Source organism: Mirounga leonina, unplaced genomic scaffold, assembly GCF_011800145.1.
Source record: "Mirounga leonina isolate KUSES-001 unplaced genomic scaffold, KU_Mleo_1.0 Mir_93, whole genome shotgun sequence".
Taxonomy (NCBI): Eukaryota; Metazoa; Chordata; class Mammalia; order Carnivora; family Phocidae; genus Mirounga; species Mirounga leonina.
Window position 1 is genome coordinate 46,161,566 of NW_023270854.1, and position 16,910 is coordinate 46,178,475.

At 38.6% G+C, this 16,910-nt stretch overlaps 1 protein-coding gene across 4 annotated transcripts in view; it reads left to right on the forward strand.

The window, feature by feature from the left end:
- The window catches only part of OSBPL1A (oxysterol binding protein like 1A), a 224,526-nt gene that overhangs the window by 48,393 nt on the left and 159,223 nt on the right, over positions 1 to 16,910 (forward strand). For 3 of the 4 annotated variants that reach the window (XM_034995759.1, XM_034995760.1, XM_034995761.1), the window contains 2 exons: positions 1,613 to 1,698; positions 2,842 to 2,986. In XM_034995759.1, coding sequence (XP_034851650.1) covers positions 1,613 to 1,698; positions 2,842 to 2,986 — 231 coding nt within the window. Of the gene's footprint in view, positions 1 to 1,250; positions 1,339 to 1,612; positions 1,699 to 2,841; positions 2,987 to 16,910 lie in introns of all 4 variants that reach the window. The other variant, XM_034995762.1, reaches the window with a different exon arrangement.

Below are 16,910 nucleotides of genomic sequence, written 5' to 3' on the forward strand. Positions count from 1 at the left end.
ATTCACCAAATATTTATTGGCCAAATATGCATTGAGCCAGACACGGTCATAAATGCCTAGGATACACAGAAGGGTAAGAACAGTATCTGACTGCAAGAATGACTGAGGGGATAAATGACAGCTCTGAGTAGTACATGTAATAGTAGAGGCATGTACAACAGGGATCAGGATGTGACTGTTCTCCGAGCTCACAGTCCAGTAGCCAGAGGACCAGTAAGAGGAAACATTGAAGAGCGTGAATCCCAGCAAAAGCTGGAGCCATTGAGAGCCTATGCAGAGGCTTGGGTGCCTTCCTCTGAGATGGGGAGGGAGTCTGGGTGTGGAAATAAAAACGTGAGAATAGAAGATAATGGTACCTTAGGAATGTTAGTCATTTCTTTAAACTAGTTCCAGCTATTGCCATATTCAAGATAGTGTTTCCCCAGTCCCTTGGCTCCCCAACCTTTTTTGTTCATGACTTGACTTCAGCCAGGAAAACCTGAGAAACCTTTTGTAGTTACTCCCTTGCAGCCTTGGCACCAGGATTTTGTGCACATGTTTGAAGTGAGATTACTGAGCCTTTCTATGAAATTGCTTCTTTTTTATAAGCCAGAACAGAATTAAAATCTAGCAAAAGAGACCTTAGTACATATTCCAGTCTTTGAAATCAGATTGCCTGTTGTTCTCTTTCCCTGCCAAGTGTGGTTTAAGAAGTAGGTTAGAGTAGTAATAAGAGCCTGGTCTCTGGAACCAGCCTGCACAAGTTGAAATCCCAGCTCCTCTATTTCCAGCTGTGTGACCTTGGTTTAATTCCTTAACTGCTTAGTGCCTCAGTTTCTTCATCTGTACGATCAGGATAATAGTAACACCTACTTCATAGCATAGTTATGAGGATTTAATGAATTAATATATTTTTTCCAATTTTTTTTTTGAAGTATAGTTGACATACATTGTTATATTAGTTTCAGGTGTACAACATAGTGATTTGACAATTTTATATGTTACACATTGCTCACCATGATAAGTATAGTAATCTGTCACCATATAAGGTTATTACAATAATGACTCTATATGCTATATTTTTCATCTCTGTGACTTATAACTGGAAGCTATTTTTAAAGTGCTTTGAATAGCACTTGGCGTATAGTAAGTGCTATAAAATATGTTAAAATAAATCTTACGTGAAAGTATATAAGTATATATAAATCTACTTATTTATATGGTTTGTACATCTTCCTACCAGTGCTATTTCTTATTGTTACTTTTCACAGATTCTAAGGTTCTGGAAGGTATGAATGCTACTCCCCAATATATCTACCTTTCCAAGGCAGATATGTAATAGTATTTCAGCATGCAAAAGTAAGTCCTAATTATTTGTGATGGGTATTGTAGTAAGATACTTAAAGACCTCTGAATTGAAAACATAAATTCATTTGAACCTGAAAGAAGTTTGAACTCTGTTATCTGAAATGTAAGGCAATGAGAATAACAATAAAGTCTTTAACTGCATTTGAATTATAATACAAAACATTGTGACTTTTTTACCCCAGATCGCTTTATTCATACATCTTTGTAATGATTTTGCTATAGGAATCTAACTAGAAGTAGAGTAACATGTACTTTCCTTTCACAGCTGTAGAAAGGACTCAACAAAGAAAGCTTGAAGAAGAACTCTTGGCAGCAGCGAGAGAAGGCAGAACAGCAGAACTCATAGCTCTGGTAAAACAGCAACAACAACGTGTGTTCTTTACCTTTCAGGAAAATTTTAACTTAATGTTAACTTCATAATTTAGTCAAATTGTGGGACCAAAATACTGGAGAGTATAATAATAGTACAAGCATTCTTAAGTATCTAAAAACACTTGGCATAATTACAGTTTAGGCAGGATACATTGTAATGATTATATTTTTCTCTGAATTTATTTACATCCCCACCCCCTACTGAAAACCTGATGGATTAAGAAACTGAGTTTTCAAGGCAAATACTTAATGTAAGGATAATTTTTTCCAGAGTAAGCCAATTTAAAATTGAAACAATATATAGGATCCAATAAAGGAACAAGTTTCTCTAATTTTGATAAGCAATTTCTGAAAGGTGTGCTACACTTTTAGAAAGTAACATATAAAGAAGGGACAATACTTGGGAATATTTATATCATGTTAGAACAGACTGAAAACTTTACCCATTTTTTTTTTCCTTTTGGAGACCTACTTTCTAGTTTCCATATCCCGCATAGTCTCATTAAACATGAAACCAAATTTGTTCTAAATTCAAGACTGAAGCATTGCCATTTGCTTTAAAGTTATTTCAGCTCATTTGAAAAGGCCTCTTTGGTTTCCAAGTAAAGTGCCTCAAACATTTTTTAAGCTTTGTGAAATGGAGACTATGTAAAGAAGTTTTTAAAGCAGTCATTTGGGAACAACAAATTCCGTAGAACTTTAACATTTATACATTTAACATTTATGAGTTTAACTCTTCTGAATGATTGCCTATGGGAGACTGGTTTGTATTTTTGCTGTCCCAAGTATGAATCACAAGACTGGTAGAAGGGAGCAAATCTTAGTGAAATCTTAATGTCCGGGGTGGGTGGGGTGACATTGGTGTAGTGTGTGGTGTCTCTGGTCATGGGAATGTGGGGCCTGAGCTTTCCTGGCACCTCGAGGACAAACATGGGGAGTGACCTGGATTTGCTGGTTTAGTGAGCAAGAAGTTCCTGACCATCTAGCTTCCTAGAGCTCTGGTGTTCATCAGCTTCTATAGTTTGAGGGCACCCCTGAACATGCAGTTATACCTTAATGTGTTTTATGGGAGGAAGTCTATCTTTCATGTGTAATTCTGCATTGCATTTTTTCATTCGTTAGCTCAACAGGCCCAATCCTCCTGATGTTAATTGTTCGGATCAGTTAGGAAATACACCCTTGCATTGTGCAGCTTACCGGGCTCATAAGCAGTGTGCCTTAAAGCTTCTGAAAAGTGGAGCAGACCCAAATCTGAAGAACAAAAATGGTAAGCATGTTGGTAAAAGCCATTGTTGGTCATTTGGAAGCTATAAAAATAAGTCAGTGCCATATAAAATTGCTTTGTTTTAATATCCACCCTTTGTTAAACTATATGGCTCCTACTTAATTTTGAAGTCAAGGCATTCACACAAAAGAAAAAAACTTACTAATTTGCTTCCTAGTTTAAGAGTTAACTGTTGAATAATACTTATTCCATAGGGGGCTGTAATGATTAAAATAGGTCTCCCCCCTCTCGAGGGAAAGAGAATATAGTTGATTCTCATTATTTAAGATACTTACGTTCTGCCAAGTTGTTGTGAACAGAGAATTAATGAATACTGAGCCATTGGTCCTAGGGGGAATATGGAGTTACAGTCTTTTTTTTTTTTTTAAGATTTTATTTATTTATTTGACAGAGACACAGTGAGAGCAGGATCACAAGCAGGGGGAGAGGGAGAGGGAGAAACAGACTTCCCGCTGAGCAGGGAACCTGATGTGGGGCTCGATCCCAGGACCCTGGGATCATGACCTGAGCCGAAGGCAGACGCTTAACTACTGAGCCACCCAGGTGCCCCTGGAGTTACATTCTTGAAAGCCTCTGGTCACAACATTTTTATACTGATTAATATATAACTTTATTTTGTGTGTATTTCTGCTTTAAAACACTTTAATATATATTGTTAATTCATGAACATAGAGCTTATGCCAACAGCACTAACACTCATGCCTGAGCAGAGTTTGTCTAATATATTCTCCATAAAGCACATCATAGCTCTCTTGCTCTTAGGAACATTAGATAACAATTCAGTGCCATGTTTGGTGGCCAGTTTCAACAGTGAAACCACCAACAAAAAGCAAAAATACTGAAAACGTGGCAGTACTAGGTAGACTGTGATAGGGACATTTGTTTTCTGTGTGAGAGCTGAAACAAGAAGGCAGAGCGCCACCTTGTTCTACCTCAGCTGGAAACATGAGAAGACTCAAATTTTTCACCACTTGGGATTTGCCTGTGAATGACCAAGAAATTGCTGTAAGTATTGATTTTGGGGTTACAAATTTTAGCAATAGGCACAAATGCAAGTATGGAATATACAGGTAATGAGTTTCAACTCTACATGCATGACAGTATCAGAGATGGGATCATATAACCACAAGGGAAGCTACAAAAGGTGTCCTGGGTATTCAAAGGGGGAACATTGCTAATGCCTAATGGGCCATTCACTTTTAAGGATGCTTCCCTCCCCTCTGCCTACCACCAAACCTGGATTAGGACTTGACTTGGCAGTGGTCCACCAGGACCCTCTTTTCACCTCCATCTTTGCCAAAATCCTACTCCATGATAATTGCTGACTTATGTAGTTGCATCCCATGAGACTGAATTCCTAAAGGCAGAGCTAATACCTTACTGTCTGGTTTACCTGGGATCTATAGTAATGTATAGCACATGACACCTTCTACATGTTGCATGTTTGTTGAAGGCTTAAGTAATTAGAAATGGCTTCATGAAGGAATAGATATTTAGTATAGACTGAAGTCCTAGTAGGAATTTTTTTTTTAATCCTCTCTAAATACCTGTATCTCTAACAAAAGGCCCCACTCATATTTTTTTCTTTTTAAACATAAACAGAATCTCATTAAATTTTGGAAAGGGTATTCTAAGCAGAGAGAAGATTATGACAAAGGCATCAAGGTAAAAAAATTCAAGTCAAGTTTAGGTGACATCCTCATTTTGGTATATCCACACATGTAAAGGGGAGCAGTACTAGGTAATCCTATAAATGCAGATTAGGCTTACATAGTGGAAAGCCTTAAGATGCCAGATCATTTTACCCCTTAATTTGGAAGTTCAGGGGACCATGATAAAGAAATAGGTGAGCAGTGGAGAGATGAAGTACTTTAAAAAGATTAATGGTTACAGTATCTGGGATGGGTTGTGACAGAACCAGGACTATAGGGAGGGGTCAGTAGGACCATTGGAGTGGTCTTAGGTGAGAGGTAATTAGGGCCTGAACTTTTATTGACCTCGATAGGAGTAGAAAGGAAAAAGAAAATTAATGATAGAATTTTCTGCTCTCCTCCCTTCCTTTGTCCTTTATGCTATAGACTGGCATTAACCAATAGATACATAATGAGAGCCACATATGTAATTTTAAGTTTTCTAGTAGGCACATTTAAAAAGTAAAAAGAAACCAATGAAATTAATTTTAATAATCTATTTTATTTAAAACAGTATATCCAAAAACCATGTCAACATGTAATCAGTGAAAAATAGTGAGATTTTACATCTCCTTTTTGATATTAAGTCTTTGAAATCTGGTGTGTATTTTGCACTTAACAGCACATCTCAGTTTGAATTAGCCACATTTCAAGTACTGCATAGCTACATGTGATTAGTGTCCACTATATTGGACATAAACTGCTCTAGACATACCAAACTGTTTGAGTCTCTGGTTAACCATGCTGTCCCTACCCTGCCTGTGCTCTTCTCCCTGACAGAAATGCCCTTTTCATGCTTGTCTGTGTGGTAAACCCTAGTCTCATTTTAAAAGTTAGCTCAAATTGTCTTCTCCAGACAGGCTTTCCCTGTATCTCTAGGATAGATATAGGTTCTTCCTGGAATCAAAGAAGAGAAACCAGGGGATAGAAAAGGGGAAACACTCAGGAGATGGGAGGGAAATATCAGTTCCATGGAAGCCAAAGAGCTAAAATGTGGAATAAAGGGGTAGGGTGTATTTGTTGTCATGTGCAACTTACACTAAAGAAGATAGATATTTAAACACTGTGGAATTCAGTGACTCAGTGCCCAGAGTTCCTTTCTGAAAGAGTAGTGTCCACTGGGTAGTTGAGCAACAGCAAGGTGTTAGGGGTTAAGGAATGAGTAGGCAATGAGGAAGCAGAGGTAGCACTACTCATCTGCTTCTTTGCAATATTTGAGAACAGAAGGAATGGTTTCATGGCCAAGAAGAAAATTTTTTAGGCAGAGAGGTTTAAGCATGTTTTTAAAGTTAAGGAGGATTAACGCAATAGAAAAGGAGCTTGATGATTTAATTGTGGCAGTTAGAAAATGTAACTTTAAAAAAATGCAATGCTTTGGTAATGGCAAAAAAACAAAAACATCATGTTCCAATTGAAGGATATAAAAGACCTAAAAATGGAGAAACCTATGATGTTTTTGGGGAAAAAACTAAAAATCAAAAAGCTAACTGTTCTCTCCAAATTACTTCAAAGCAATCCCAGCCAGAATCCTCAAAGGGTTTTCATAGGACTTGATTACCTGACTCTCATTTCTATAGAAAAGTCCAGGGCAGTGAATTTTAAAATGGAAGAGAAGCAGGGGGGTTGTCCTGCTGGATAAAAAGACTAATTCTGAACCTATTGGAAGTAAAATATTCATTTATTCAACAAATACTTAGTGTTTATGTGCTAGATACTGTTCCAGGAACTAGGGATCTAGAGCAGTGAAAAAAAACAACAACAACAACCAATCCCTGCTTTCGGGGAGCTTACATTCTAATAGGAGAGAGCCAATAAAAAGCAAACATTATGTCAGATGAGATCAGTGCCTAGGAGAGGGGGAAAAAAGCAAGGAAGGAGGAATTGGAAGTGTGTTGGGTATATCGAGGGTTGCTGCTTTATGAAAGGTGGCAGGAAAAGCTCTGTGCAAATGATAATTAAGACTTGAAGCAATGTCAATATCTAGGCAATGAGGATGGTCCTAGGCAGCAGATGTGGGGGGTGTATGTGATGTCTGTCATGAAAAGCAAGGAGACCAGTTTGTCCAGAGTAGAGTGAGGGGAAAGTGGTTGGAGGAGGAGGTTAAAGAGGCATTGGGAACTGCATGGTGAAAGGCCTTGTGGGTTATCATAAGAATTGTGGCTCTTACTCTTTGTGAGATGGGAAGATGTGGGAGGGCTTAGAATGCAGCAGTGATGTGATCAGACTTAGGTTCTAAAAAATGGTCACTGATTGTTGTGAGAATAAATCCTAGGAAGACAAGGAGGAGAAAGGGAAGCAGGCTATTGGAATAATCTGGTGAGAGAGGATATTGACTTGGATCAGGATAGTGGCCATACAAGTGGTTGTAAATGTTTGGATTTTTTTTTTTTTTTTTTTTTTTTTTACATAATTTGAAGGCAGAGGGGTCAGGGTTTTCTGATGGCTGGGATATGTGAGGTATGAGAAAAAGACAAGAATCGAGGGCGACTTTACAGTCTTTCAGCTGAGGACCTGGAAAAAGGGAATTTCCAGTTACGGAGTAGGGTAAGACTGCAGGGAAGGGTAGGCTAGCATAGCAATGACTGAGAATTAGGAGTTTGGTTTTTAAGGTGTTGAAAATTTGAAATCCTATTCTACAATCCAAGTGAGATGTCAGAAATAGAAGTTTGTGCTTAGGGGAGATCTCTGGGTGGAGATATAAATTTGGGAATTGTCAGCATATAGAGTTAGTAAGGGGATGGATAAGATCACTTAGATCTTGGGGGCACCTGGGTGGCTCAGTTGTTAAGCGTCTGCCTTCAGCTCAGGTCATGGTCCCAGGGTCCTGGGATCAAGCCCGCATCGGGCTCCCTGCTCCGCGGGAAGCCTGCTTCTCCCTCTCCCACTCCCCCTGCTTGTGTTCCCTCTCTCGCTGTGTCTCTCTCTGTCAAATGGATAAAAAAAAAAAAAAAAATCTTAAAAAAAAAAAAAAAGATCACTTAGATCTTGGTATAGTTCAGGGTAGATGAAGATGAACAGACCAGATAGTTTGGAAATTAAAACATGTACATATGGGAACTTGATAGATGACAAAGGTGGCATGAAAAGTGGATGAGGAAAGAACTGAGTAAATAATGCCAGGGCAATTAGTTATCCATATCATTATACATGCGAGATACACATATGTCACATATATACCATGTATGTGGGATGTGTATATATGTATCTTGCATATATGTGATTATGGAGGCAGATATCTGCTACAATATGCTGTCTGCAAGCTGGAGAACCAAGAAAGCTGATGGTGTAATTCAGTCTGAACACCTGAGACCAGGAAAGCCACCAGTGCAAGTCCTCGAGTCCAAAGGCTGAAGAATCAGGAGCTCTATGTCAGAGGGCAGAAAGAGAAGGATGTCTCAGCTCAAGAAGTGACAGAATTCATTCTTCCTCTGCCTTTAGGCCCTCAGTAGATTGGATGATGCCCACCCACATTGGTGAGGGCAGATCTTCTTTACTCAGTCCACGGATTTAAAAGCTAATCTCATCCAGAAACACCCTCACAGGGAGACCCAAAAATAATGTTTTATCAGCTTTCAGGGCATCTCTTTAGCCTGTTTAGGTTGACACACAAAATTAACCATCACATAACCTAATTTCAGGACTGTGTGATGTGGTATAAAGATAGATATATAGATTTGTAGAACAGGAGTCTAGACAGCAACCTATATATAGGGAGAATTGATTTTTGATGAAGGTGTCAAGGCAATCAGTGGAGAAAGGATTATTCATTTTTTGAATGTTAAGTTTTATAAGTTTTTTTTTAATATATTTTGGATTCTGTTTCTCAGATATGGCATTTGCAAATACCTTCTTCCATTCTGTAGGTTTAGTTTTGTTGATTGTTTCCTTCACTGTGCAGAAGCTTTTTATTTTGATGTAGTCCCAGTAGTTTATTTTTGCTCTTGTTTCCCTTGCCTCAGGAGACATAACTAGAAATAAGTTGCTATGGCTGATGTCAAAGAAGTTACTGCCTGTGCTCTCTTCTAGAATTTTTATGGTTTCAGGTCTCACATTTTAAGTCTTTAATCCATTTTGAGTTTATTTTTGTGTATGGTGTAAGAAAGTGGTCCCATTTCATTCTTTTGCATGTTGCTGTCCAGTTTTCCCAATACCATTTGTTGAAGAGACATTCTTTTTCCTATTGTATATCCTTTCCTGCTTTGTTGAAGATTAATCGACCATATAATTGTGGGTTCATTTCTGGGTTTTCTATTCTGTTCTGTTGATATATGTGTCTGTTTTTTGTGCCATACCCTACTCTCTTGATTACTACATCTTTATAACTTGAAATCCAGAATTGTGGTGCCTCCAGCTTTTTATTTTTCAATATTGCTTTGGCTATGCAGGGTCTTTTGTGGTTCTAAACAAATTTTAAGATTGTTCTAGCTCTGTGAAAAATGCTGTTGGTATTTTGACAGGGAATGCATTAAATGTGTAGATTGCTTTGGGTAGTATAGACATTTTAACAATATTCTTCCAGTCCATGAGCATGGAATGCCTGTTTCTTTGTGTCATCTTCAGGTTCTTTCATCAGTGTTATATAGCTTTATTCCTGGATATCTTACTGCTTTTGGTGCAATTGTAAATGGGAGCGATTCCCTAATTTCTCTTTTGGCTGCTTCATTATTGATGTATAGAAATGTAACAGATTTCTGTATGTTGATTTTATATCCTGCAACTTTACTGCATTTGTTTATCAGTTCTAGCAGTTTTTTTTAGTAGAGTCTTTAAGGTTTTCTATATATATAGTATCATGTCATCTGCAAATAGTGCAAGTTTGACTTCTTCCTTGCCAATTTGGATGCCTTTTATTTGTTTTTGTTGTCTGATTGCTGTGGCTAGGACTTCCAGGACTGTGTAAATAATAGTGCTGAGAGTGGACATCCCTCTCTTGTTCCTTACCATCAAGAAAACTCTCAATATTTCCCTATTTAGGATATTAGCTGTGGGTTTTTCATATATAGCCTTTCTTATGTTGAGGTAGGTTCCCTCTAAACCTACTTTGTTGAGGATTTTTATCGTGAATGGATGTTGTATTCTGTCAGATGTTCTTCTGCATCTATTGAAACGATCATATGATTCTTATCCTTTTTTTACTAATGTGATGTATCATGTTGATTTGCAAATATTGAACTACCCTTGCAAACCCAGGAGTAAATTCACTTGATCATGGTTTTTTTGATGATTTTTTTTTAAATGTATTGTAGGGTTCAGTTTGCTAGTATTTTATTGAGCATTTTTACATCCATGTTCATCAGTGATACTGGCCTCTAGGGTCTCTTTTTTAGTGGTGTCTTTATCTGGTTATGGTACCAGGGTAACGCTGGTTTATAGAATGAATTTGGAAATTTTCCTTTTCTATTTTTTGGAATAATTTGAATGAATTTGGAATGAATAGAAGTGACAGAATTCATTCTTCCTCTGCCTTTAGGCCCTCAGTAGATTGAATGAATTTGGAAATTTTCCTTTTCTATTTTTTGGAATAATTTGAAAAGAATAGATAGTAACTCTTTAAATGTTTGGTAGAATTCACCTGTGAAGCCAGGAGATTTTTGATTACTGATTCAATTTCTTTGCTGGTTACCAGTCTGTTCAAGTTTTCTATTTCTTACTGTTTTAGTTTTGGTAGTTGATATGTTTCTAGGAATTTCTCCATTTCTTCTAGGTTGTCCAGTCTGTTGGCATATAGTTTTTCATAATATAATCTTATAATTGTATTTCTGTGTTGGTGTTTGTTATTTCTCTTCTCTCATTTGTGATTTTATTTGGGTCCTTTTTCTTTTTGATAAGTCTGGCTGGAGGTTTATCTTTTCTATTTTTTGAAGAGCCAGCTTTGTTTCATTGATTTTTCTTTTATATAGTTTTTTTAGTTTCTATATCATTTATTTCTGCTCTAATCTTTATTTCCTTCCTTCTGTTGGTTTTAGGCTTTGTTGTTCTTTTTCTAGCTCCTTTAGGTGTAAGGCTAGGTTGTGTGAGATTTTTATTACTTCTTGAGGTAGACCTGTATTGCTATATAGTTCCCTCTTAGGACTGCTTTTGCTGCATCCCAAAGGTTTTAGACTGTTATATTTTCATTTTCATACGTTTCCATGTATTTTTTATTTCTTCTTTGATTTCCTGGTTGGCCCATTCATTATTTAGTAGCATGTTGTTTAACCTTCATGTATTTGTGGTCTTTCCAGGCTTTTTCTGAAGGGTAATAAACTTATAAACGTAATGGAAGTTGGGTACAGATACCTGGAAAGGACTTGCCTAGTGGGCTCTATGAACTACAGAGCAATGGGAACAACTATGTTACATAATTTAAATTTTATCTACTAATTACTAGTTAAGAACTACAGTTATTTTCCTACCTGGGAATTAAGTGAAGGAATCATGAAAGTGCCAAAAGAGTCAGTACCCCAAAAATTCATGTTAACAGTATGATTCCTAGTGCCTTTACCAATTTCCCAAAGACTTGAATAGTTCTTCTAGGTGGTGGTTTATAATGGTTATTCCTTCATAATTTAGATTCCAAAAGCATTCCAGTGTAACAAGAATTAATAGTCCCATGCGAATATCAGTCTGAAGAAATGTCCCTGTAAACATCAAAAATTTGATGATTGTTTAAATATACTTTAACCCTATAGTTTATAAGTGTTCTTGATAAAAGTGAAGATGCTACCTTCTGAGAAAGTATTTTAAGTCTTACTGTCTGCATTATAGAAAAAATTATTAAAATAGTCTGTTTCTTTGGCATATTGTATAACTTTCTCACTTATTTTCATACCTATTTTAGAACAGTTTTTTAAAAATTGCAAAACTAATGCTTAAGCGTTCAAAATGAAGAAAATGAAGGCACCCACAAAGTGGAATCACCTATGACCCAAATACCCATAAACACTTAGCTTTTAATCGTTAGTTATTATTCTCTGGTAGACCAAACTTTTTAAAAAAGTTTAAAATAATAGGGGCACCTGGATGGCTCAGCCAGTTGGGCATCTGACTCTTGATCTCAGTTCGGGTCTGATCTGAGGATCATGAGTTCAAGCCCTGCAGTGGGTTCTACACTGGGTATGAAGCCTACTTTAAAAAAAATTTATTTTATTTTATTTATTTTTTTTTAAAGATTTATTTATTTATTTATTCATTTGAGACAGAGAGAGAGAGAGAGAGACAGCATGAGCAGGGAGAGAGGCAAAGGGAGAAGGAGAAGCAGGCTCCCCGCTGAGCCAGGAGCCCAATGTGGGGCTCGATCCCAGGACTTTGGGATCATGACCTGAGTTGAAGGCAGATGCTTAACCATCTGAGCCACCCAGGCGCCCCCCCCCAATTTTTTTTTTTTAAGTTTAAAATAATAAATACTAACTCAAGAGTATAGGCAAAAGGAAGGTCATATATTACTAATATCAGAATACAGAGTTATTTCATGGTATTACAAAGTAGGCATCAGAAGGGATAGAATCAGGAACCAGGAGCTATTAGGAATCAAGAAGGCTACCACTCATTGTATGTGTATCCTCTCAATGCTTGATCTCTCATTTCTTTCTCTTAGCAGATCAGTTTTCCATTATACATGTTGGAAGATGACTGCCCTGAACTCCATTCGGTAGACCAGGATTTCCTAACCTCAGTTTTAAATTTCAGTGGGAGATAATCCAATGGCACCCACTGTGTTTGGGGCCTGCCTCTGATACAGATAGCTGGAACTCGGGCAGGGCCTTATGGTGCAACCATGGCTGCTACGTCTCTCCCAGGGGGTGTGAAAAGAGCAGTGCTCAGACACTGGTGAAAGAGTGAGGGTTGGCAAATGCCTCAAAGTGTCTACTCCTTCTGTTTTATGGCTTGTCAATAGAGCTGACATATTAAACTCGTACTTTTTATCAAGTATCAACAATTTTTCCATATTGTCTCCCAGAAGCATAGTTTTCTTGGCTCACCTTCTGGATAGTATTTCACATGGATATAATTTACCACCCAAAGCTCCAATGATATGGACAATGATTATCTGTTTTTCTACTACTAAATTTCCCCAGTTTTTTTTTTTCTTTCTTTTAAAGATTTTATTTATTTATTTGAGACAGAGAGAAAGAGAGAGAGAGAGAGCACATGAGAGGGGGGAGGGTCAGAGGCAGAAGCAGGCTCCCTGCCGAGCAGGGAGCCCGATGCGGGACTCGATCCAGGGACTCCAGGATCATGACCTGAGCCGAAGGCAGTCGCTTAACCAACTGAGCCACCCAGGCGCCCTCCCCAGTTTTTTTTTTTTAGAAACTTTCTAATTTTTACATTACAGTTTTATTCAAATTTGTTGATCCTTGTCTTTGATTTCTTTGAACACTTCTAGACTTAAGTCAAGATTTGGTAAATATTTGATTGTTATCTCCTAGCTTATCTGTAATCACATTCATTCATTAAGCAAATGCTGAGCCTCTACTGTATGCCAAGAACTATTGTAGGTGCTGGGGATCCAACAGCCAACAAAACCTGACAGTCCCCACACTTTCAGAGCTTATGTCCTAGTGGGAGGAGATAGACAAAATGTAAATACACATATGTCAGGCAGTGAGGTGCAGAAAAATAAAACAAGACGAAGGGCATAGAGAGTGATGACGTGGGGGGTGGGGGCGCCGTTGTTTTGGAAAGCATGTAAGGGAAGGCCTCTGTGAGCACAGAGCTGAGTTAAGGAGTGAGGCCTGAGGATACCTGGCAGAAGAGCATTGAAAACCAAGGGCAAGCAAGTGTAAAAGCTCTGGGGTGGGAGAGCACTTGGCATATTTAAAGAAGAAAGCTGTCAGGGTGCCTATGGCAGGGCAAGTCGGGGGAGAGGGGTAAATTCGGGAAAGTAGCCAGAGGCCCAGCCCTGTTTTTGCAGGGTTTCGAGTAGCAACCTTTATATAGGAGTGTGTGTTAGGATGTGAGACTCTCAAATTGCTAATCACCTATCTTTATACCCTTCATCGAGCAATCTTTCCTTGTCCATTGTTTATGCCTTTCTCCTACCTTTTATTATTCTACCTCTCCCTCCCCCAGCTTGGGCTCTCTCTCACTCTGTCTCAAATAAATAAAACCTTAAAAAAAAAAAATTTATGCTCTTTTGTTTTCTGTTCTCTTTCATTGCTTCATCTGTCTCTTCTTTTGCAAGTATCTCATTTTTTTTTTTAAAGATTTTATTTATTTATTTGAGAGAGAGAGAATGAGAGAGAGCACATGAGAGGGGGGAGGGTCAGAGGAGATGCAGACTCCCTGCAGAGCAGGGAGCCCGATGCGGGACTTGATCCAGGGACTCCAGGATCATGACCTGAGCCGAAGGCAGTCGCTTAACCAACTGAGCCACCCAGGCGCCCGCAAGTATCTCATTTTTAATGATTGTTTTTATAATGTGTAAATATCTGATAAAGTTTCTCTCTTTTTTTTCTTTTTTGGACAGTTATCTTTGACATTCTTACCTGTTTATTCTCCCAGATGGCATTTAAAATAATTTCTTCTAGGTGTGTAGTAAATATACCATTGGTATGTTATTGAAATTACATTCTGTATAAATTCCTTTGAGGAATGTTGACATTTTTATTTAGTGTTCTCACTAAAGGACAAATTTATATCATGTAAAAATTTAAATATTGGATCATGCCTGGTTTTTATTTTGTTGTGTTTGATAAAAGATGTACAATTTTGAATTGACTGGTTATGGTGCTTATCTGGGTAGGGGGGCTATTTCATTCAGTTCAAAATGTATTTTATTTAATTCTTACTGTGTGTCAGGCACTTTAGGCATTGAATCTAGAAATGAAGGCTCAGTACTGGAATTTCAGCTACTTGGCAGGAGTTCAGAATTTATTTTTGGTGTAGGGCAGAATTCTGTGAAAGAAATCACACTGTCCTCCTCCTCTTTGCCTAAAGGAATAATTTCTCAAAAGTGCCCTGTAGATAGAATAAAAATAACAGTTGGCAGACCTTTTTATAAGACCTCTTCCTATACGCTAGCTAGAAAACTTGAAGTGGCTATTAATTTCTCAGTTAACACTTTAAAAAGTTTTTTCCCCACTAAAGTAATAATTAGTCCAAGTTTTGCCCATTAGCAGTCCTATAAATCTACCTTTAAAATCTGAAACCCTTAAACTTCTCTCTGTATTTTCCTCTGTCTCCATTTTGTCTGTGGCTAACTCTAGTCCAAACCACTGTTAGCTTTCACCTGGACTATCGCTACTGCTTTGTAACTGTTCTCTCTGCTTTTCTCTTGCCCACATTTACAAGGCATTTTCCACACCGTAGCCATGGTGATCTTTTAAAAAATGTTTTTATTATGGAAGTTATCAAAGCTTAAAAATAGTATAATTAATTGATGTGCTCTTCACTCTCCTTCAGGAATTCTCAAAACTGGCCACTCTCCTGTTATTATGTTATTTTGTGTATAAATATTTCAGTATAGGGGTGCCTGGCTGGCTCAGTCAGTCGAGCATGTGACTCTTGATCTCGGGGTTGTGAGTTTGAGCTCTATGTTGGGTGTAAAGATTACTTAAAAATAAAATCTTTAAAAAATATATTTCAGTATATTTATAAAAGATAAGGCTTCTTTAGAAAAAACTATAGCCACACAATGGTTGCACAGCTCTGAATATACTGAAAACCACTGAAATGTACACTTTAAATGGGTGAATTATATCGTATGTGAATTATATCTCAACAGAGCTGTTAAAAACATTGCTACAATAACATCCTGTTAGTTAACAATTTTACAAAACCATCAAATAGCTGTAGTTCACATTTCCCCTATTACCCTTCTAAAATTTTTTTTTTTTTTAACACTTTGACAGTTTTAAACATAAGACAGATCATGTTACTCTTTTTCTTAAAATCCTTCAGTGGCTTTTCATCATATTTAAAATAACCTAGGGCGCCTGGGTGGCTCAGATGGTTGGGCGTCTGCCTTCAGCTCAGGTCATGATCTCAGGGTCCTGGGATCGAGTCCCGCATCGGGCTTCCTGCTCCTTGGGAGCCTGCTTCTCCCCCCCCCCGTCTCTGTCTCTCATGAATAAATAAATAAGATCTTTAAAAATAAATAAATTATAAAATAACCTAAACCCCTGTATTGACTCACAAAGGTCTGACCTACAAAGCCCTGACATGATGTGGCTTCTGGCTTCTATCTCTCTTGCCCAGTAAATTGTTTTTAGTGTTCCATCTACTGAAATGCCCTTCCCCTATATTTTCTCAAGACTGGATCCTTCCTTTCAATTTAAACACCTTTTCCTCATAAAGGCCTACCCTGATCAGTTGCCCAGTCTCCAGTCTAAAGTGGTATCCTAGTCATTCTCTATCGTATCATTCACTTAAAAAGTATCAACATAACATGGTTTATTATCTGCCATGTAATTTTTAAAAAATACTTATTTTAGAGAGCTGGGTGAGAGGTGGGGAGGGAGAGAGAGAATCTAAAGCAGACTCCCCGCTGAGCACAGAGACTGATGCAGGGCTTGATCCTGAGATCAATGCAGGGCTGAGATCGTGACCTGGGCCAAAATCAAGAACCAGATGCCTGGAGGGGTAGAGCAAGATGGCGGAGGAGTAGGAGACCTGGATTTCGTCTCCTCTCAGGAATTCAGCTGGATAGGGATCAAACCATTCTGAACACCTACAAACTCAACAGGAGATCGAAGAAAAGAATAGCAACAACTCTCTCATCAGAAAAGCAACCACTTTCTGGAAGGTAGGACGTGCGGAGAAGTGAATCCGAGGCGATATTCGGGAGGATAGACGGCGGGGGAGGGGCCTCCCTCGGCCGCTTCTGGCAAGTGATAGAGCCACGGAGCACAAAATCGGAACTTTTAAAAGTCTGCTCCGCTGAGGGACGTCACTCTGGTGGCTAAGCGGGGGGTGGAACGCTCGTGGAACAGTGTGGTCTGAGGACCCTCGCGGTCACAGAAAGACCGGGGGTGCCTGAGTGCGGCAGAGCTCCCAGGTATCGGAGCAGGGAAGCCGGCTTTAGAGATGGAGCCGAGGCGCGGGCTCTCAGGTCAGGGTTGCCATAAACTGTGATCCGCGGCACAGTCGGGCCACTGCTCCTCCAGCAGGGACCCAACAAGCGGCAGATCCGGGGAGACTCACCTTCCTCCCCGGGGAGGAGCCGCGCGGGAGTGCACCGCAGGGATCTGCTGGGTTTGGAGACTCCACCCGGGGTCGGGTGCCAGAGATAGAAA